The sequence below is a fragment of the Bufo bufo genome, chromosome 3 (assembly GCF_905171765.1).
Source record: "Bufo bufo chromosome 3, aBufBuf1.1, whole genome shotgun sequence".
NCBI lineage: Eukaryota > Metazoa > Chordata > Amphibia > Anura > Bufonidae > Bufo > Bufo bufo.
In genome coordinates, this window is record NC_053391.1 from 550,750,433 (window position 1) to 550,773,063 (window position 22,631).

The 22,631-nt window shown below is 42.9% G+C and overlaps 1 protein-coding gene across 1 annotated transcript in view; it reads right to left on the bottom strand.

The window, feature by feature from the left end:
• CPB2 (carboxypeptidase B2) overlaps positions 1-22,631 on the bottom strand; it is a 123,755-nt gene that overhangs the window by 31,656 nt on the left and 69,468 nt on the right. Inside the window, exons 2-8 of the mRNA XM_040425445.1 lie at positions 18,319-18,357; positions 15,921-16,005; positions 12,900-13,024; positions 12,366-12,474; positions 11,284-11,385; positions 6,331-6,435; positions 4,271-4,381 (exon numbers count right to left, since the gene is read on the bottom strand). Coding sequence (XP_040281379.1) covers positions 4,271-4,381; positions 6,331-6,435; positions 11,284-11,385; positions 12,366-12,474; positions 12,900-13,024; positions 15,921-16,005; positions 18,319-18,357 — 676 coding nt within the window. The remainder of the gene's footprint in view (positions 1-4,270; positions 4,382-6,330; positions 6,436-11,283; positions 11,386-12,365; positions 12,475-12,899; positions 13,025-15,920; positions 16,006-18,318; positions 18,358-22,631) is intronic.

Below are 22,631 nucleotides of genomic sequence, written 5' to 3' on the forward strand. Positions count from 1 at the left end.
AGTATGCTAAATAGCTCATACCAGTCAAACCTGAACATTTCAGAAGGAAAATGTTTAAACCGTCTTGTATTTCTAATTTAAGAGTAATGAAAAATATTTATCACAACTACTTCACAATGGTAACTCACCTCTGGGCACGCACCTATCTCATAAATGCAGCCGGCAAAGTCCCAAGGCTGCCGAAAATAGCTGAGCGTTGGTTCGGCAATTCCCTTGGGCACATAGAAATGATTGGGAGTGGTAGCCGTGGAAGAGCGGTGCGCTCCCATTCACTTCTATGGGGAGAGCGCTTGGTGGTGGCCAGACTCGGGAAATGCCTAGCGATATCCCCCCATTGTCTCAGATGGGAATACCCCTTTAAAAATTTCAAGTTTGTCCTCTGTAGCCTCCTGGTTTTCACTGATTCTACAAACTGTTCTTTCTCATTCTGACTGAAATCCATTAGAAAGCTGTTCTGACTGTTCCTTCTGTAGTCTACTCTTATCTCTACTTTCCTTACCACTCATAAACACTCATTTAAAGGGGTTATTCAACACTAAAAGAGTGGCCCAGACCGGCCCGACCCAGGGTGGGGGGTGATGTTCACCTGATCCCCACCGCTGGATGCGGTTTCTTGGCCTCTTGGGCAGGCAGTTCCACTCTCACGTGCGCCGAGGAAAACATCCGTCGACAGTGGCACATGTGACCACTGCAGCCAATCACAGGCCGCAGAGGTGACCTGATCCCCCTGCGTCACATGTGACGTCACGCGCGACGCAAGGGGAGCAAGTCACCTTTGCAGCCTTTGAGACCATATCCAACAGCGGGGATCAGTTAACCATCACCCCAGAGGCAGGTCTGGGCAAAGGTATTTTTTGGAGTTCCGGTGACGTACCGGGCTCTCCATGGGGCTGCCAGGCGGAGGCTTCCGCCCAGCAGTGAGCTCGGTGACATCACCGACACTGATGGGCGGGCTTTAGTGCTGCCCTAGCCTGTAAAACAGCGTCAGTGACATCACCAAACACACTGCTGGGTGGAAGCCTCTGCCCGGTAGTGTGTTATTGTAAATAAAAGAGCCCTGGCCCTGCCCGATCAAGCGCAAGGCAAGGGAGCGCATCGGAGCATGAAATGCTCCGAATTCAACATCAGGGGGGCTGCCTGGGTGAAATTATGGGTATGTCCAGGTTCAGCTCTGAACCCGGACAAACCCTTTAAGTATTGTTGAGCGAATCAAGAAAAAAACCGGATGACATCTGTGTGACATCAGTGTTGCATTTGTTTCTTTTGCAGATCCATTGTGGACATAAGGAAACGGAATGCACACGGAGTCAATTCCCTTTTTTTCCGGACCCGTTGAATTGAATGTTTTCACATACGGGCTGCAAAAAAATGGAACGGACACGGAAAGAAAATACGTTTGTGCGCATGAGCCCTTACAATGTATTGCCTCGCGAGACTTCGGTGAATAACTTCGGCATTCGATTTTTAAACTTGAAAACCAAGCAATCAGAATTCGGCTTTGGTACCGGCTGGTAAGTTGGTACCGAAACCAACTTCGGATCGAAGTTTTAAAATAGTTTTCAATTTCTAAAATCGAAGTCCGAAGTTATTCACCGAAGTCCCAAAAGACTAATTAATTTCTCTCGCCGGAGCCCTTACATTTGAATGCTGTACAGAGACGAATCTCTGTACTGCATTCAAACGAAGTTATGAGCGAATTGACTTTGGATCTATGATCTGAAACTGAATTCGCTCAACACTACCTTTTAAGATACAAAATAGAAATTTAGAGTTCTTACCTGGAACACATTGGCCCAGATATACTAATCCTATACACCTGCACCAGTTTTATCACAGGGCTCAGGCTGGATGATTAATCTGGGGAAGGGATAGACACTTTTCTCTGACTCTAAACCAACTATTGGTTTGCTTACTGCTTTTTATGCCAGAATTGTGCAATTTTGGGCATCTTAGGCCTGACCCATTCAGCCAAACCCTATCCCTTTGTCAGGTGATGTCAGGAAACTGTAGAAACCCTAGATGCACCAAATTGTGCCAATTTGCGCCACTTTTAGACAGATTTTTGCTACAGACACTTTAGTGAATCCTTGCGATTTATTTTCTATAGTTATGCTATAGTACAGGGATGCTCAACCTGCGGCCCTGCAGCGGTTGTAAAACTACAACTCCCACCATGCCCTTCTGTAGGCTGATAGCTGTATGCTGTCCAGGAATTATGTTTTACAACAGCTGGAGGGCCGCAGGTTGAGCATGCGTGCTATAGTACATAGACTTTAAAAGCTATGTACACCTTCGGAGGCCATTTTTTTTTTTTTTAATGTTGCATTTTTGCCTAAAAATCATTTTTCAATTGGCCCTTATTAAAAGTATTGAGTTGTTCTGTCACAAAGGGTTATCTGTTTTTCTAGCTGTGTGACTGTTACTTTCACTTTCACTTTGGACATTCATCTAATAAACCTTATCTCTAAACTACTAATAGACAAATCGCCAGGACTGGATGGCATACACCCCCGTATCCTAAGGGAATTAAGTAATGTCATAGCCAGACCCTTATTTCTGATATTTGCGGACTTTATACTGACAGGGAATGTCCCACAGGATTGGCGGATGGCAAATGTGGTGCCAATATTCAAAAAGGGTCCAAAAACAGAGTCTGGAGACTATAGGCCGGTAAGTTTAACATCTGTTGTGGGTAAACTGTTTGAAGGTTTTCTAAGAGATGCTATCTTAGAGCATCTCAACGCAAATAACACCATATCAGCATGGCTTCATGAGGGATCGGTCATGCCAAACTAATTTAATCAGTTTTCACAGATGACACTAAACTGTGTAAAGTAATTAACACTGAAGAGGACAGTATACTACTACAGAGGGATCTGAAATACCCCCAAAGGTGTACATAGTCTTTAAGCATCCGGGTGGTCCACATTTATCTCTATGTGGATGTTTCTGAAGGTCTTTTGTAGAGATGGCAACTTTAGGTGTTGTCAGTGACAGATATGTTCCCTATTGAGAAGGCAGACACAGTTTATTACCATCCCTGCCTTCTCCATTGCTGTATACACAGTGCTCAATGAGGAAGCGGCCATGCTGCTTCATGCTTCGGTCCCAGTGATCATGTAATTGCCACGTCCAGGGTAAATGCACAAGCTGCTGGATTGTAGCAGACCCAGATCGGCTCTGTACTGCATCCCAGGAGGTTGTATCCTGCCAGTAACTGGGGGCTAAAATATCAGCCCCAGCTACTGGAAACATCAGCAATAATAGAACATAAAGTCTTGCATGACCTTATGTAGGGCACAAGGTGCTAAATAAAAAAAAAGACAAAAGAAAATAAAATGTAAATAATAAAAGTCATAAAAGAATACTACAAGCCTCACAGACAGCTGCAAGCCCCACCCACAGTGACCATAAATGTATCCCTTATATCAAAATGATTATAACAGAAAGGAGCACAATTTAAAAATGTATTTTATTTGCCCTTTAGGCCTCATGCACAAGACCGTTCAGTTTTTTGCGGTCCGCAAACCGCGGATCCGCAAAAGACGGAAGCCGCACGTGTGCCTTCCGCAATTTGCGGAACGGAACGGACGGCCGTCAATATAAATGCCTATTCTTGTCTGTAAACCGAATCGCGGACAAGAATAGGACATGTTATATTTTTTTAGCGGGGCCGCGGAACGGAGCAACGGATGCGGACAGCACACTGAAGTGAATGGGTCCGCATCCGAGCCGCCAAAACGGTGGCTCGGATGCGGACCCAAACAACGGTCGTGTGCATGAGACCTTATGCTAATGAAAAAAAGGTAAAAAAAGCTATTTTTACTTTCAATTTACGTTTTCCTAGGTGTAAAAAATAAAACCCCAAAAATTCTAAAATAAAAAAATGCATAAAAAAATATAGAAAACCCCAGAAAAAACCTAGTCAATTATAATGAACTGCAGGCTTCACTTGCTTGATGACACCCATACAACAGTTGCAAGGCAAACGCAACTTCTAACCTACAAGAGCATCATCTTTTGTCCCACGTTTGCATAAAATGATTTGTCGACTGCTCAAGAATTTTCAGACAATGTTTAGTGGAGTCATTAGTCAAAAGCACAACTTTTGTCATAGATTTTATACAGTATTCCACAAAAAGAACATTGGATGTGGTGTAGTGCGATGATGTGGGCATAATACATCACTTCTGGACCTGAGTGACTTGATATAACTGATGGCGCTATAAACCACTACTTGTAATAAGTGCTGTAAAAATTGCATACTTACTGAGGTCCATGTATAGTGATATCCATCTACATTCATGACTGGTAAGATGTAGAAGTCAATATATTTCAATAGATTTGTCATATACTCGTCTGCACCATAGAATCCGACAGCCTAGACAGTAAGCAACAGAGTGCAATGTTAGATGACTATTTATTATGACTATTTATTATTAGAACTATTTATTATAAGGTATTGCTGAGCGAATCGAAGCATCCGAAGTGGAATTCGATCCGAGTTGAGGAAAAATTTGATTTGCCATGAACCCGAATTTCCTCGCGATTCATGGTAACAAATAACTTTTTCCTAAAATGTTGGCTGAAAATAAAAAAGTTATACTCACCTCATCCACTTGATCGTGGAGAGACCGTCCGCTGCTGTCTTGATTGAAGAAAATCCGCCAAAGGACCTGCGGCAAGTGTGAAGAAGTCACCACGTGATCATGCTGGCTGCGCACGGTGACATCGTGATGTCACCAAGTGATCATGCTGGCCACGCACAGTGTGCGGCCAGCACGATCACGTGGTGATGTCTTCACGCTCGCAGCAGGTCCTTTGGCGGGTTTTCTTCAATCAAAACAGGAGTGGATGGCCTCTCCGAAATCAAGTGGATGAAGTGAGTATAATTTTTTTTAACCCCGGATTAACCCCCTGAGCACCTGAACATGAGCCTCAGATGCCGCAATCAGCGTTGAATGCGGCATCTAAGGGGTTAAATGACAGGGGCAGTATGATCATTGTGCCCGCTCCATATAATGAAAAGCGATTAGTGACAAATTAATTCATAACAAATCAAATTTCTTGTCGAAGTTTGGCGAAGCTGGCAAATTCAAATTTTCTAAACTGAGCTCATCTCTGATATAAGGGTAAGATTTGGAAAAGTAAATAATACGAAAGATGAGTTTGGAAAACTTTACGCAAAAAGATGAAGACAATCAGCACCAGATTTATGGGTGCTACCACAGAAATTACTGACACGTTGCTGAGGAGCCTAAATAGTCCCAATTTATACAGTAGTGAGCTACAGGAAAGAGGAAATGTTAGCCTAGCATGCCTGCCATGCCAGTGTGAACATTGGAATATTTCAAGATTTAAAATAAATGCTTATAATAAAAAGGGAAGCCCTGGGGTCTATGACTGCACTTTGAATACAGCGCTCACAAGCAGAAAGAGACATAGCCCCTGTCTCATCATTGGTTCAGGCTGCTGCTCGCTCCCTCCTCCCGCAGCTCTGCCTCTTATGTTTGGCTGCAGATCTATCACAGCCTCACCAGTTAATCACTGCCTGATTTACATTTAAAAAGGGAAGAATAATTATAAAGTGCAGACTACTATACCAGCAGATAGAAGACGATTACCAGGTTACTGCCGCATGTATACTGAGGGCAGGGGCGGATTGGCCATAGACCTTACAGGGAAATTTCCCGGTGGGCCGATGCTCAGGGGGCTGCTCAAGCCCCCATCTCTGCCACTGTTGATTCCCGGAAACCTGGACCTGTGGGGGGCGGCTGTGGAGCAATGCAGCCAGAATCTAGCAGTGGGGACCAGGTAAGTTTGAACCCCACTGCAGGTCCAGACACTCAAAAAGGTCTGTTAAAAAAGTTTAGTCTTGGATAAGCCTCTTAACTCTATAGGGAAGATTTATCAAAACTGGTATAAAGGAAACTGGCTTATTTGCCAAGAGCAACCAGTCAGATTTCACCTTTCATTTTTCAGAGCTCCTTTGGAAAATGAAGGGTGGAATCTGATTGGTTGCTATGGGAAACTAGGCCAGTTTTCTTTTACACCAGTTTGATAAATCTCCCCGTCTTTGGAATTTGCATCCCTGTCAAATTACTTATTTAACTTTATGCTAATTTTAAATAAAATAGAATTTTCAATTTACAATGTAATGTGAAGCTTATTGCAGCTGTGTAAGGTACACCTTGTATATGGTGTATATAAAAATGTGATTTTACATAAAGTCCACTATTATAATGCTTTATGTTTACTTCTAGTAATACTCTGTTACTAATCATGTAATAAGATATCTTAGCAGATGCTGGCCGATGCTCAGTTGCTCACATGTCCAACAAACCACAAGCAGAATGCTGGAGAAATCCACTCCCTGGAGTGTATACCACAGTCAATCCATATTGCGTTTGTTGCTTTCTTCTCTTTCCCCGTCATCTAAGAAACAATCAGAGGTGGAAAAAACATGATGTTTAATATTTTAGCAAATCTGTGGCTACAACCCCTGCAAGCTTCATTGTGCTGTGATAACACTTTTTTTTCCCTTCTCCAGGGGTTGCACAGGTGAGTAATTAGGGTGTGGCTGTCTAATTAGGAGACTATAAAAATTCAGCAGTGAGAGCAGCACAGCCTTTTTGAATCCAGAGGGAAAACAAACCAGGCTGGTGTAGTGAGCTTCATTTATATTTATATTTATATAAGCAGATATATAACGCGAGATTGACCGCAACGCATGGTTGAGTAAGTGTGCGGTTGAGTAAGTGTGCGGTTGAGTAAGTGTGCGGTTGAGTAAGTGTGCGGTTGAGTAAGTGTGCGGTTGAGTAAGTGTGCGGTTGAGTAAGTGTGTGGTTGTGTAAGTGTGTGACTTAAGATTAAGTGACTTTAGATTCAGGGACTTCAGTGGGGGACTGCAATTAGCCAGTTTCTTATTACTACATTATATTGTATTTTTCGCTTTTGTGGTATAATCCCCATTTAGTATGTGTTGCACAATTGACAACACAGTCCAGTGCACATCTTGCATGATGTATGCAGTCCTGGAACAGCCGTTCGAGGGTGTATATCTTTGTTCAAGATGTGAGCAAATTACCCGTTTGGAATTGCAAATCGAGTCTCTAAATGGGCAAGTTGCAACACTAAGAGGCATTGACAATTTGCAAAAGAGTTTGCTTCTCACCGAGCAAGGACTCTTTGGGGTAGATGAGGGGGAGGGTGACAGAGAGGAGGCTGAGGAAAGTGAGGTAGCTAGCTGGGTAACAGTTAGAAAGCGGGGTAGAGGGAAGAGTGCCAGGGAGGCTAGCCCTGATCTGACACACCCGAACAAGTTTGCACGTTTGGCAGATGAGGGGGATGTCAGTCCAGGGACGGCACTGCTGCAGCCGGACACTTCCTCTGCCAGTCAGGGGAATGTCAGCTCCAGTAAGCAGGGGACCAGGAGAGCAGGGCAGGCCAGACAGGTGCTGGTAGTGGGAGACTCCATTATTAGGGGAACAGATAGGGCAATCTGTCACAAAGACCGTGATCGCCGAACGGTGTGTTGTCTTCCTGGTGCTAGAGTTCAACACATTGCGGATTGGGTTGACGGATTACTGGGTGGGGCTGGAGAAGATCCAGCGGTCATGGTCCATATCGGAACCAATGACAAAGTTAGAGGTAGGTGGAGAGTCCGTAAAAATGATTTCAGGGATTTAGGTCAAAAGCTTAGGGCAAGGAACTCAAAGGTAGTATTTTCCGAAATACTGCCTGTACCACGGGCCACACAAGAAAGGCAGCAGGAGATTAGGGAGATTAACAAGTGGCTCAAGAACTGGTGTAGGAAGGAGGGGTTTGGGTTCCTGGAGAACTGGGCCGACCTCTCTATCGGCTACAGGCTCTATCGTAGGGATGGGCTGCACCTCAATGGGGAAGGGGCAGCTGTGCTGAGGAGAAATATGGCTAGAATGTTGGAGGAGTTTACTATAAACCACCTAATATCCACAGAAAATCTACTACTAAACGAGATAGACAAGGCGGCAAATCATAATGAGGTGGTTATTATGGGGGACTTCAACTACCCAGATATAGACTGGGAAACTGAAACTTGTATATCTCATAAAGGAAACAGGTTCTTGGCAATAACCAAAGACAATTACCTCTCCCAACTGGTTCAGGGACGGCCATACTGGACTTAACCAATTAACCAATAGGCCTGACAGAACAACAGACGTGCAGGTTGGGGGACACCTGGGATATAGTGACCATAAAGTAATAACCTTCCAATTATCAGTAAAAAGAGCGTTTCTACAGGGAGGAACAAAAATACCAAACTTCAAAAAAGCTAAATTTAGCCAACTAAGAGAGGCCATAGGCCTAACTAACTGGGACAAAGTCCTCAAAAATAAAATACAGCCACAAAATGGGATATCTTTAAAAGCATCCTAAAATCTCATTGTGAGAGGTACATACCGTATGGGAATAAAAGGTTAAGGAACAAAAAGAAAGCATATAAATCACTAAAACAGAGGGTAGCACGGAAGCACTGAAAAACTATAAGGAAAAAAATAGAACATGTAAAAAACTAATAAAAGCGGCCAAACTAGAGACCGAGAGATTAATTGCCAAAGAGAGTAAAACTAACCCTAAAATGTTCTTCAATTATATAAATGTTAAAAAGTATAAATCTGAAGGTGTCGGCCCTTTAAAGAGTAATGAGGGGGGAGTCGCAGAGAGCGACAAAGAGAAAGCAAAGCTGTTAAATATTTTTCTCTCCAATGTATTCACTGAGGAAAATAAACTGTCAGGTGAAATGCTGAATGTAAAAATAAATTCCCCATTAAAAGTGTCCTGTCTGACCCAGGAAGAAGTACAACAGCGACTTAAAAAGATTAAAATAGACAAATCGCCAGGACCGGATGGCATACACCCCCGTATCCTAAGGGAATTAAGTAATGTCATAGCCAGACCCTAATTTCTGATATTTGCAGACTCTATACTGACAGGGAATGTCCCACAGGATTGGCGCATAGCAAATGTGGTGCCAATATTCAAAAAGGGTCCAAAAACAGAGCCTGGAAACTATAGGCCGGTAAGTTTAACATCTGTTGTGGGTAAACTGTTTGAAGGTTTTCTAAGAGATGCTATCTTAGAGCATCTCAACGGAAATAAACAAATAACGCCATATCAGCATGGCTTCGTGAGGGATCGGTCATGCCAAACTAATTTAATCAGTTTCTATGAGGAGGTAAGTTCTAGACTTGACAGCGGCGAATCAATGGATGTCATATATCTGGACTTCTCTAAAGCATTTGACACTGTACCACATAAAAGGTTAGTATATAAAATGAGAATGCTCGGACTGGGAGAAAATATCTGTATGTGGGTAAGTAACTGGCTGAGTGATAGAAAACAGAGGGTGGTTATTAACGGTACATACTCAGATTGGGTCACTGTCACTAGTGGAGTACCTCAGGGGTCAGTATTGGGCCCTATTCTCTTCAATATATTTATTAATGATCTTGTAGAAGGCTTGCATAGTAAAATATAAATTTTCGCAGATGACACTAAACTGTGTAAAGTAATTAACACTAAAGAGGACAGTAGACTACTGAGGGATCTGGATAGATTGGAGGCTTGGGCAGATAAGTGGCAGATGAGGTTTAACACTGACAAATGTAAAGTTATGCACATGGGAAGGAATAATGCAAGTCACCCGTACATACTAAATGGTAAAACACTCGATAACACTGACATGAAAAAGGATCTAGGAATTTTAATAAACAGCAAACTAAGCTGCAAAAACCAGTGTCAGGCAGCTGCTGCCAAGGCCAATAAGATAATGGGTTGCATCAAAAGGGGCATAGATGCCCGTGATAAGAACATAGTCCTACCACTTTACAAATCGCTAGTCAGACCACACATGGAGTACTGTGTACAGTTCTGGGCTCCTGTGAACAAGGCAGACATAGCAGAGCTAGAGAGGGTCCAGAGGAGGGCAACTAAAGTAATAACTGGAATGGTGCAACTACAGTACCCTGAAAGATTATCAAAATTAGGGTTATTCACTTTAGAAAAAAGACTAAGGGGAGATCTAATTACTATGTATAAATATATCAGGGGTCAGTACAGAGATCTCTCCCATCATCTATTTATCCCCAGGACTGTGACTGTGACGAGGGGACATCCTCTGCGTTTGGAGGAAAGAAGGTTTGTACACAAACATAGAAAAGGATTCTTTACGGTAAGAGCAGTGAGACTATGGAACTCTGCCTGAGGTGGTGGTGATGGTGAGTACAAAAAAGGAATTCAAGAGGAGCCTGGATGTATTTCTGGAGTGTAATAATATTACAGGCTATAGCTACTAGACAGGGGTCGTTGATCCAGGGAGATATTCTGATTGCCTGATTGGAGTCGGGAAGGAATTTTTTATTCCCCTAAAGTGGGGAAAATTGGCTTTTACCTCACAGTTTTTTTTTTGCCTTCCTCTGGATCAACTTGCAGGATGACAGGCCGAACTGGATGGAGAAATGTCTTTTTTCGGCCTTATGTACTATGTTACTATGTTACTATGTTACACAGCTGCACATCTCTGTTCCAACATGTTCAGCTGCTGGTGCTGCTGCTTCTGCTACATGTTGTAGTGGTAGCGCTGGCAGAGGCAGTGGAGCAGTGACTCATCTGGGAGTGGAAAGAGAGCTCATGTGGTCAGCAGGTGTCTGTTCGGTGAAAACTCTGGCGAGCTGGGTACAGAGCATGTCCTGGTAATAAATCTCTATCATTTTATTGAAAAGCTATTATCTTCTTCTCACTATGGAACACACTCACTGACACAAAACTATCTCGCTCTGTCAGGCATCCTCTCTCTTCTATCCCTGCATCAGCATTTCCTGATTGGCAGTGCTAGAGGGAGGGATGCCTGGAAGTCTGCATTATGGGGGAGCCCACCGAACCACCCCTTGAGGTAATATGATCCTTCTTCTCTAGTGGCCGCCTTGTTGAGTAATCCGTGTGGGACAAGTTTCAAAAGTTTCAGATTTATTAAATTCGGAAACTTTTGGAAAATGCGGAACAAAAATAATTTATGCTGGATCTATTTGCTCATCTGTATTGCTAACCCATGGAGTCTCCTTAAGTTAAACTGGTCACTCTTTAATTATCAAACACCGCACACTAAATTACAAGACTGGACAAAGAAAATACCTCTGTGTCACCAGTTGCTGTCAAATTATATGTATGGTTTCCCTGGCTCCAGAAACATAGACCAATTTTTTAAAAGATAATGGTGGGGTTCTTTACTTATTGTAACTATACCTTCAGAACGTAGAGAGGCCGCTTTTCAAATGAATTTCCGATGTTAATTTTCTCCAGCATATCAGGATGTGACTCCACCATTTGTTCCATCCAGAAGTATATCTAATAAGTAAATATAGATTGAAAATGACTTTGTTGAATAAATATAGCTCATATTAAGGGCTAAATCACACATTAAAAAAAGTCAGCGTGATGGCCATTTTTGTAACGGCCGTTCTTAGAACCAATTAAAGTCTATAAGGCTATTCACATGGCTGTTTTTTTAACGGCCAAATGGACTCCATTAAAATCAATGGGCCCATTTTGTTGCTACTAACAGGGTGTGAGGGCATTATTATGGCCACTACGAGGTCACATATACAGAGGGCACTATGAGGATATACAGGGAGCACTATGGGGGCTATTATAGATACTGGGGGCACTAAGGAGGGCATAATACAGCATATACTGAGGGGAATGCAATGATTGGGATTTAAACAAAAGCCAATGAAATTCATCTGCTTTTTAATAGTTGTTAAAAAGTGATGCAAAACAGCACACATGGATGCAAAATGGCCATAAAAACCTGATAGTGTTATATATATATATATATATATAATTTTTTATTTTTTTTGCAATCATGTAAATGGATCCTAAAGAGTATTCATAGCCCGTTGATATGCCATAAATGTCGTGGATGAGAACAATACATTTGTATTTCATATTTTTAGTATCTAGATCATGACATATTGGAAAACTTTACAATGATCATGGTTACTAACATAATCTAGAACAGTGATATCGTACTTAGATATTTAGGTACATGTTTGGTACACATACTTCTGTATTAAAAAGTATAGTTGATTACATTATTTCATACAGTAGAATAGAAAGGAATGCCAACGCAAACTTCAACCACATACTGTATTTAAAAAAAGACACAACAACATACATTGGGTCAATGGGCCCTATGAAATAAAAGTTTAAAAACATGATGTGAATAGAGCCTTACTCACATACATGGTGATATAATGAGAATATTGTTGTACTATTTGGAGCATACAATTACTATAAATAATACTAAAAATAAGAAAAAGATTTACATCATCTAGGGAATGATACTGTTCATAGTAAGAAGTGGTGCTTCGTTGACCAGAAGTGTCATTGTATGTTTGCTGATCAATAAGGCTCTGGGTATTCTCCACCAAAACACTAAGTAAAAGAGATGAACATACAATTAGTAGGGATATCAGAATAAACGTGAAATGTGAGCCTTAGGCCTCCTGCACACGAACGTGTGCGCCCCGTGGCCATGCTGCGGCCAGCAAAATGCGGGCCGCAATGCACGAACACTGACCGTGGGGCAGCCGCAGCGGATTGCGGACCATTCACTTTAATGGGTCCGCGGTCCGCCCGTCCGGCAAAAAGATAGGACATGTTCTATCTTTTTGCAGAACGGAAGTACAGGACGAAGCCCCACGGAAGCACTCCATGATGCGTAATGCCCACAAAACGGCGCCCGTGTATTGAGGATCCGCAAATGCGGTCCGCAATACGACCACGGAGCGCACACGTTAGTGTGCAGGAGGCCTTAGAAAAGGTCATTTCCAACATACTATTAGCCTTGTTTTACTCACGTATATGTAATGGCAGATTCCTTCAGCATAGCCTTCACCTCATCTACTAAAGAAGCATTTACATAGAAGTGGACTTCTTTATTCTTCTGTATATGCTCAGGTGAGTCTGGCTTCCAGAGGACAATCTACAATTTGTTCCACATGTACAAATATTAATCATTCACCTTTAATATCAGACCTAAGACCTCCCAAGTAAATTCTTTCAGGCCCAAAATAGACTATAACACACTACCACATTGGGGGCTTCAGATATGGAGTCAAGACCCACCTCAGGACCACACATCACACTCCGTGGCCCACATTTATCTTGGTGTTTGCATCAAAAAGTTGAAACATTTTACCTAGTGTAATGTTGTGGACCAAAGTTATTACGCTTTATTTATTTTTATGAACTTATATAGCGCTACTATATTCCGCAGAGCTTTACAGACAATGTAAGTTCCCTATCAGTATGTCTTTGGAGTGTGGGAGGAAACCCACGCAAACACAGGGAGAACATACAAACTCCATGCAAATGTTGTCCTTGGTCAGATTCGAACCTAGGACCCCAGCGCGGCCTGCAAGGTGCCAGTGCTAACCACTGAGCCACCTTTCACTACCTTTTTATGCATTCATGACAAAAATGGAAAATGACAAGCAAAAGGTTTGTAATTTGCAATTAAGTGTGAAGTGCGACACATTCATAAAGGAGATGAGGTGTAAAAAGGTACTAAAAAAGGAAATTATAGACAGGCGAGAGTTAAAATTAGAAGGGAACATATGCATTTATCATCCATGATGTTGCTATGCTAAATTGGGCAAAATGCATAATATTTACTAAGGATGTGTGACCTTTTGATAAACTTGGCAGGTCGGATTTATATAGAAAATAGGGCAAACTTTTTACAAATTATTTAATTCTTAAGAAATATGGGCCCAAGCTTTGTGCAAAGATATGGCCAAGCATGTGTCACTCTTAGCTTCTGAGTTATTTCCGTATCTCACATTAAGGGCTCATGCACACGACCGTGTGCCGGACATTTCCGTATTGCGGCCCACATACGGTGGGTCCGCAATAAATGGGCACCGGCCGTGTGCATCCATTCACTTCAATGGGTCCGCGATCCGGGAGATGCGGAATGGAGGCTCAGATCGTAAGCCCACTGAAGCCCTATGGTGTGCTTCCGTGGGTTTACTGTATGTGCCTCCGCATGCACTACTTTTTTGCGGTGCGGACAGATCACGGACCCATTCAAGTTGAATGGGTCTGAATCTGTCTGCTGCAGCCACACATATGTTGCCGTGCATTGGGGACCGCAAATTGCGGTCTCCAATGCACGGAACGGCCGGCACACGGTCGTATGCATGAGCCCTAACTATAATGGCAACCACCTCTTTCTTGCTAATGAAGGAATATAAGATGCCTGTTTTTAGTATTTGTGAGGGTCCCAGCAGTCATATGCTCATCAGTCAATCATTTATGAGAGACCCTATAGTACGGTATTTATATTTAGTGTTTATAAGACAAAAATCTGTGTAATAGTAAAAAAAAACTCAAATAACATAGTTTGTAAGGCTGAACAAAGACATCCATCTATCTATTTTTTTGTGGTGCAGACGGATCGGGGATCCATTCAAGTTGTGGTCCTCAATGCACGGCACAGACGGCACACGTTCGTCTGCATGAGCCCTTAGACAGCTTATGTTCTCAACAATTGATGCACCTCCCCATGTACAAGTGAAGTCAGAAACAGCAGAAATATAAATGTATAAATTACAGGTTTTACTGAATCTTTTCCCATAAAACTACATATGAATCTGCTCAGCTCCTCCTGCTCTATAACATGCTTCCTGCAGACTGTACTGCATTTTGTGGTGACAGGTCCTCTTTAAGGTAGACATAAGCAAACCTCATTAGTGTTATCTTGATCAGCACAAAAAAATAATGCTATGATTGCTCTCACATAAAAGTGCCTCCGGAAAAGCACTAGTCATGCCCTGTATAGAGTAATTTAGTTAACATTTTGTGCATTAACATAATAAATCACACCAAGTGACACGGTGCAGGTTCGATCTGATTAGTTACTGTGCAGAACACATCTGCTTTACTTTTGCATCCGTTTTCATAAATCTGAATGAACGACTTGCAAATGACAAAAGGGCAGGAATCACACATGCAATTTTTTGGGCCAAAGCCAGAAGTGGATCCCAAAAGAGAGCCTATACCAGTGATGGCTAACCTCTGGCACTCCAGCGGTGGTGAAAATAAGACTCCCAGCATGCTCCGTTTATTACTATGGAGTTCTGAGAACAGCCAACAGGTGTGCGACTTGGGAGTTGTAGTTTTACCACCGCTGGAGTGCCGGAGGTTAGCCATCACAGGCCTATACGGTCAGCAATACCTCATCGGTCATCTGGACACCAGTGGGTCAATGAGCTATAACCCCTCAGTGGTGCTCAGAGGTACCAGGGTAAAAACAATTGGGGTCATTTATCAAACTGGTGTAAAGTAGAACTGGCTTAGTTACCCATAGCAACCAATCAGATTCTACCTTTCGAAAAGTGGAATCTGATTGGTTGCTATGGGCAACTAAGCCAGTTCTACTTTACACCAGTTTGATAAATGACCCCAAATGTCCATCAATTACAACAGAATAATCCACGGCACTCACCGTTCTTCTTTTTAATTCATTTATTGTAATACAAAAAGTGCACGATGCGTCGGGAAATCAGCAGTGGGGAAGATGGCAACCGGCCTACGGCTGTTTCTCATCTACTGATGTTTTTTCAAGGCCTCTGGATTATTCTATTGTAATTGATGGATCCCAAAAGAGTAAAAACTAGAAAGGAAAGACATACCTATTCTGTCTTTTGTATCCACTCATGTGCTTAAAAACGGAATCAAATGCTGTCACCAAAATTGCCTGGGTGATTCCAGGAAACAGGAAGATGTTTGAGTCTTGGAATGAAAGAGTTTGCAGAGTTTGGATGGGCCATGTAAGTATTTTCAGTAATATTTAGGCAAGATAAAAATCTCATTACCATCTCATCAAATGAAGAAGTGATATTCTGAAGAAGCAGAGCTTGGCGGTCACTACGGGGTAGGACATATATCACCTGGTTCTGGCTGTAAAACAATATATACATATAAATATATATACACAGTATATATAAATGCAGTAGGCACTGGATACTTATAGGTCTACCTTGTCAATTGATAATAGTAGCCAAGCTAAAATAATAGGTAAAGCGGTATTCCCAGCCTAGACATTTATGTTATATCCAGTGGATATGCTATACATGTCTGATAGATGCAGGTTCCACCTCTGGGAGCTGCACCCATGCATACAACATGGGAGTTGCTCAACCCCCAACCCACCTAATGAGATGGGTGCTAGCTGCCGCACATGGAACCCACCAATGTTTATGGTATATTGCTGTGGAGTATTAGGAATACCCCTTTAATTTACTATGTGAATTATAGAAATAGTCCAGTAAAATAGGTTCTTTAGTTTTCCCCCAAAAAATTGACTGAGGCCTAATGCTCATGGAAATTCAATGTGCACAGATCCTATATGTTAGCACATAGCGCCCCTATTAGACTGGTTTTTAAAGCGGTAAGGACTTTGGGGCAGATTTATCAAAGCTGGTGTAAAGGAAAACTGGCTTGGTTGCCCAATCAGATTCCACCTTTCATTTTTCTGAGCTCTTTTGGAAAACAAAACTTAGAAAAATAGAATGTGTCGGCAGATAAGAACCATTTGGCCCATCTAGTCTGCCCAATATACTGAATAGGTGGAAAAGGTGGAATCTGATTGGTTGCTATGGGCAACTATGCCAGTTTTTCTTTACAGCAGTTTGGATAAATCTGCCTCTTTGCGTGCTGGCATATGTTGTCCCTGAGAGGTGTTGTACATCCCCTATAAGGGGTAATATAATCTCAGACACTAAATTAAAAAAGCTCTCTGATAATAATGGTAGGACCTACACGTAGTATCCTGAGAACGGTGTTCCGCCGAGACTTTTTACCTGAATCATTAATACTGAACCAGGGCAACAAACACGCCTCGATGTTCAGAGAGTATGAGTTAACAAGTAATTTCATTAAAAAAATACAGAAGTTACAAAACAGCAACTTTTAAAGCAGATATGGATAGTAAAGCAACCTACAATGGTTAATTAAAGGGGTTGTCCAGGATTAGAAAAACATAGCAGTGTTCTTCTAAAAGCAGCACCACAACTGTGCACAGGTTGGTTGTGGTATTACTGCTCAGTCATATTCAGCTCAGTGGAGCTGAGCTGCAATACCAGAGACAACCCATGAACAGGGGTGGTGCTGTTTTTGGAATAAAGCAGCCATGTTTTTGTAATCCAGAACAACCCCTTTAAGGCTGGGTCTACAAGGTGACAAATCATGGTAAAAACAAGATTGTGATGCAAGTTCAGTTGTACCCTACGGAGAAGGCTAGGGCTACACGGCGATATTCATGCCGCACCAATGTTTTGTGACATTTATTGTATATATAGTCATCCAACTTGGATGGATTATTTGCGACTGTCGGGTCCTAGTCTCAGCATGTCGCATGTCAGAGTGCGACACCATTGACTATTATTACAAAAAATGGTGCGCGACATTGGTGCGACAAGAATGTTGCGTGACAGTTGTTCCCTTTTATCGCCGTGTAGCCCTAGCTAGCCTACAAGTCTGCAAGCATATCGAAACTCCCGTGGTCACAATAGTAACAATTATTCCCATAGGGAGTTGCCTTGTGAACATGATTTCTGCACAATTCGAGTCAGGGCTCATGCACACAAACGTATTTTTTTATTCTGCGTCCGTTCCGTTTTTTTGTTTTGTTTTTTGCAGTATGCGGAACTATTCTATTCAATGGGGCCACAAAGAAAAAAAAAAACAGAACAAAGATAAGGCTGTTCTATTAGGGGCCAGCTATCCCATTCCGCTGGTATCTGTGTTTTACAGATCTGCGATTTGGGCCTCATGCACACGACCGTTCCATTTTTTGCTGTCCGCAAACCGCAGATCCGCAAAAAACGGAAGCCGTCCGTGTGCCTTCCGCAATTTGCAGAACGGAACGGGCGGCCCATTGTAGAACTGCCTATTCTTGTCTGCAAAACGGACAAGAATAGGACATGTTATATTTTTTTTTGCGGGGCTACGGAACGGAGCAACGGATGTGGACAGCACACGGAGTGCTGTCCGCATCTTTTGCGGCCCCATTGAAGTGAAAAGGTCCGCATCCGAGCCGCAAAAACGGCGGCTCGGATGCGGACCAAAACAACGGTCGTGTGCATGAGGCCTTGCAGACCGCAAAACATGGTACAGCCGTGTGCATGAGCCCTCATCGTGTAGCCCAAGCCTAATGAACCCCATTCAATCATTTCATTTCTCCCTAATTAACGGTAAGGAAACCATATTTACGGTTCCACGGCCGAAGGTGTAGTTGGAGTCTCTGGAAGTCTGAAATGACAAATTTATGTTAGACTTATCCACTCACATGCACACAAAAATCCCTATTTGCTCTTCTGTTTTGTAAATTAAGGGAAGACAAATGCTTTATTAAAGGCATAAAAGTTATGTATACAGAACATATAGAAAGCAGAGAACTTGGTATTTCTTTACATGAAGTATACAGCAGAAAGTGTTCACAAGCTGTGGTAAATACTGCCACCTTCTGGCCAAATACAATACAAATGATAGCGTCAAACTCAACAACACTGCTTTGCTTTGGTTTTTTGTGCCAATTTTCTGCCATATTATATTAATCCTCCATTAAATACAAAAGTCTACTGGTTTACTGTTCCTAAGACCATTGCCTTGTAGGAGCCTAGATGATCCTTACAGTTACAAGCTTTTAGGTCACTATTGTGACTGAAGATAAAGACTGGAATTTGGAAAGTAGCTATGTATATGAATGGAGAGGACAAGAAATTACCCAAAATTGGCTCGCAAATAAAAACGAACATAAAATTATTGTAGTCCAGTTTCACTATTAGGGTATGACCATGGTTGCGATGCGGCCACGCTACAGTTTTGCCACAGTGAGCTCTAAATTAAGCTAATGAAGACCACACTGTTTAGCTGGTCAGTATTGTAAATGGTCGTGAGGTCTCGTTCATCTTTCCGTGCCCATTTGACGTCCGTGAAAGAATTTGTCAGTTTTTCATCCTTGAAGATGTCCGTGAAGGATCCATGTTTGGTCCGTGTGTCCGCTTTTGCCCTGTGTCATCCATATTGCAAGGACGAAGCTCATCTGAAAATCAATTTCCAGAGCATCTCCTATCAGTGCTGAAGGCATAGTGCACTGCAGCTGACATGGCAACAGCTGCTACATCTGTAAGCATCATCCACTACTTCCAACTGCAAATTTCAGCAGGAGATGCAGGCACCTCCACTGATCAGCTGCTTGAGAAGGCTGAGGTGCTCGTGTGAGCGCAGCATTTTCTTTAGTGTTTATCTGCACAAGGCCTCATGCACGTGACCATTTATATTTTGCGGTCCACAAAACACGGATACGCAAAAAAATACGGATGACGTCCGTGTGCATTCCGAATTTTGCGGCATGGAACAGCTGTGCCCTAATAGAACAGTCCTATCCTTGTCCGTTATGTGGACAATAATAGGACATGTTCTATTTATTCTGAAAAAAAAAAAAAAAAAACGGAACTGACACGGAAAGAAAATCGTGCATGAGCCCCACGGTCTAGTTTGTAGTGGGGTGCAGTGTACTAACTGCTTCTACTCCTACTAACCCTTTCAGTACCAAGCCACTTTTCACTTAAATCCCAGGCCTATTTTTGGAAATCTGATGTGTCTTTTTATGTGGTCAAAACTCTGGGTGCTTTTACTTATGCAAGCTATTCTGGGGTTGTTTCCTCCTGACACATTGTACTATATGTTAGTGCTAAATTTGAGTCAGTATGTTTTTCCTTTATTTATTAAAAAAAAATGTCCAAAATTTACAGAAAATTAAGAAAAATTTACAATTTTCGAAATTTAAATTTCTCTGCTTTTAAGGCAGATAGTGATAATTATTACTCTACATTTCCCACATGTCTATTTTATGTTTGTATAATTTTGATAATGACATTAGAAGGCTTAGAGCTTTCACACGAGCATGTCCCTTTCAGGAATCGCGCTCCGTGTGAGGGAGGGATTGTGCGGTCTGGACTACGGAAGCACCCGGCATTATTATGATTGGTAATGCTGTGTGCCTCTACCTGACCTTCTACAGAATCATACTGACATAAAGCTGTCAGTATGATTGCGTTACAGAAAAGTCAGGCAGAGGCACACAGCATTATCAATCATAATAATGCCGGGTGCTTCCGTAGTCCAGACCGCACAATCCCTCCCTCACACGGAGCGCGATTCTTAAATGTAAATGTTTTCAAGAAAATTTCCAATACTCACTTTTTTAAGGACCAGTTCAGTTGTGAATAGGGTTGAGCAAACCCAAACTGTAAAGTTCGGGTTCGATTTCTTGACCCCGGACCCGAAGCCGAACATTTCAGTAAAAGTTTGTTTGGGTTCGAGTTCGGTGTTCAGCAATTTAAGGGCAGTAAATCAACAAGCGTTTAACTCGTGTGCCCTACTAATGGCATGGCTGTGATTGGCCAGTGCAGCATGTGACCCAGCCTCTATATAAGCTGGAGTCATGTAGCGCCGCACGTCACATCAGCTCTTACTAGTGTAGGGAGAGGATGCTGCAGCTGTGAGGGAGAGATTAGGAAACAATTCTGGTGTTCTTGGTGTTAAATCTGCTAACTACAGCGATTATTTTTGTGGGTTAGATTTTTGTACCCCTGAGCCCAATGCCACAGAGAACTAAGCTTTTAAGGGAACCTGTCACTGGGATTTTGTGTATAGAGCTGAGCACATGGGTTGCTAGATGGCCGCTAGCACATCCGCAATACCCAGTCCCCATAGCTCTGTGTGCTTTTATTGTGTAAAAAAAAACGATTTGATACATATGAAAATTAACCTGAGATGAGTCCTGTATATGAGATAAGTCAGGGACAGAACTCATTTCAGCTTAATTTGCATATGTATCAAATCGGTTTTTTTAGGGGGGACTGGGGACTGGGTATTGCGGATGTGCTAGCGGCCATCTAGCAACCCATGTCCTCAGCTCTATACACAAAATCCCAGTGATAGGTTCCCTTAAAAGCTTAGTTCTCTGTGGCATTGGGCTCAGGGGTTCCCTTTAAGGCCCCTTTCACACGGGCGAGATTTCCGCCCGGGTGCAATGTGTGAGGTGAACGCATTGCACCCGCACTGAATCCGGACCCATTCATTTCTATGGGGCTGTACATGAGCGGTGATTTTCACGCATCACTTGTGCGTTGCGTGAAAATCGCAGAATGCACCTCTTTGTGCGTTTTTCACGTAACACAGGCCTCATAGAAATGAATTGGGTTGCGTGAAAATCGCAAGCATCCACAAGCAAGCGCGGATGCAGTGCGATTTTCACGCACGGTTGCTAGGTTACGATCGGGATGGGGACCCGATCATTATTATTTTCCCTTATAACATGGTTATAAGGGAAAATAATAGCATTCTGAATACAGAATGCATAGTAAAATAGGGCTGGAGGGGTTAAAAAAATAAATAAAATAATTTAACTCACTTTAATCCACTTGTTCGCGCAGCCGGCATCTCTTCTGTCTTCTTTTGTGAAGAATAGGACCTTTGATGACGTCACTACGTTCATCACATGGTCCGTCACATGATCCATCACCATAGTGATGGATCATGTGACGGACCATGTGATGAGCGTAGTGACGTCATCAAAGGTCCTATTCCTCCCAGAACAAGACAGAAGAGATGCCGACTGCGCGAACAAGTGGATTAAGGTGAGTTAAATTTTTTTTTATTTTTTTTTAACCCCTCCAGCCCTATTGTACTATGCATTCTGTATTCAGAATGCTATTATTTTCCCTTACAACTAACCCAAACCTGAACTTCTGTGAAGAAGTTCGGGTCTGGGTACCACAGTCAGTTTATTATCACGCGCGTGCAAAACACATTGCACCTGCGCGATAAAAACTGAACATCGGAACGCAATCGCAGTCAAAACTGACTGCAATTGCATTCCTACTCGCGCTTACCGCAATGCACCGGGATGCATCCGGACCTAATCCGGACACGCTCGTCTGCAAGGGACCTAACCTCTTCAGGACACATGACGTACCGTTACGGCGGGCGGTGATCGGAACCCGGTGCCTGCTCAAATCATTGAGCAGGCACCTTGGCTAAATGCGCCGGGGGGTCCTGTGACCCCCCATGTCGGCGATCGCAGAAAACCACAGTCCTGCAGTTTGCTGCGTTTCTGGGTTATTCGGGTCTCTGGGGACCCGATAACCCGGAACATCGGTGGTGTGATAATACACCACCAATCACCATCCTGCAATCCTGAGAGGTGATGGTGACATCAATTCTCAGGATCGCCTCTGATTGGTAGGTGGGCGGACGGCGGGAGGTTCAAATCCTAGCAGCGCTCCTCTCCTCCTCCTTTTGTGTCTGGGAGCCGAGGAGAGAGGCCTACACCTGTCGGATCTCAGCCAGAACCCCCTATCTGTGCCCAGATGATGATGATGCCCAGATGATGATGATGAGCCCCCAAGGCGGCGGAGACGCCGCCAGGCGGAGCAAGGGGACCGCCATGATAGGGACCCTGTGGACCACCCTAGTACGAGCAGCTCTGGGGCTCGTAGTAGTTTTCCGGCCCACCA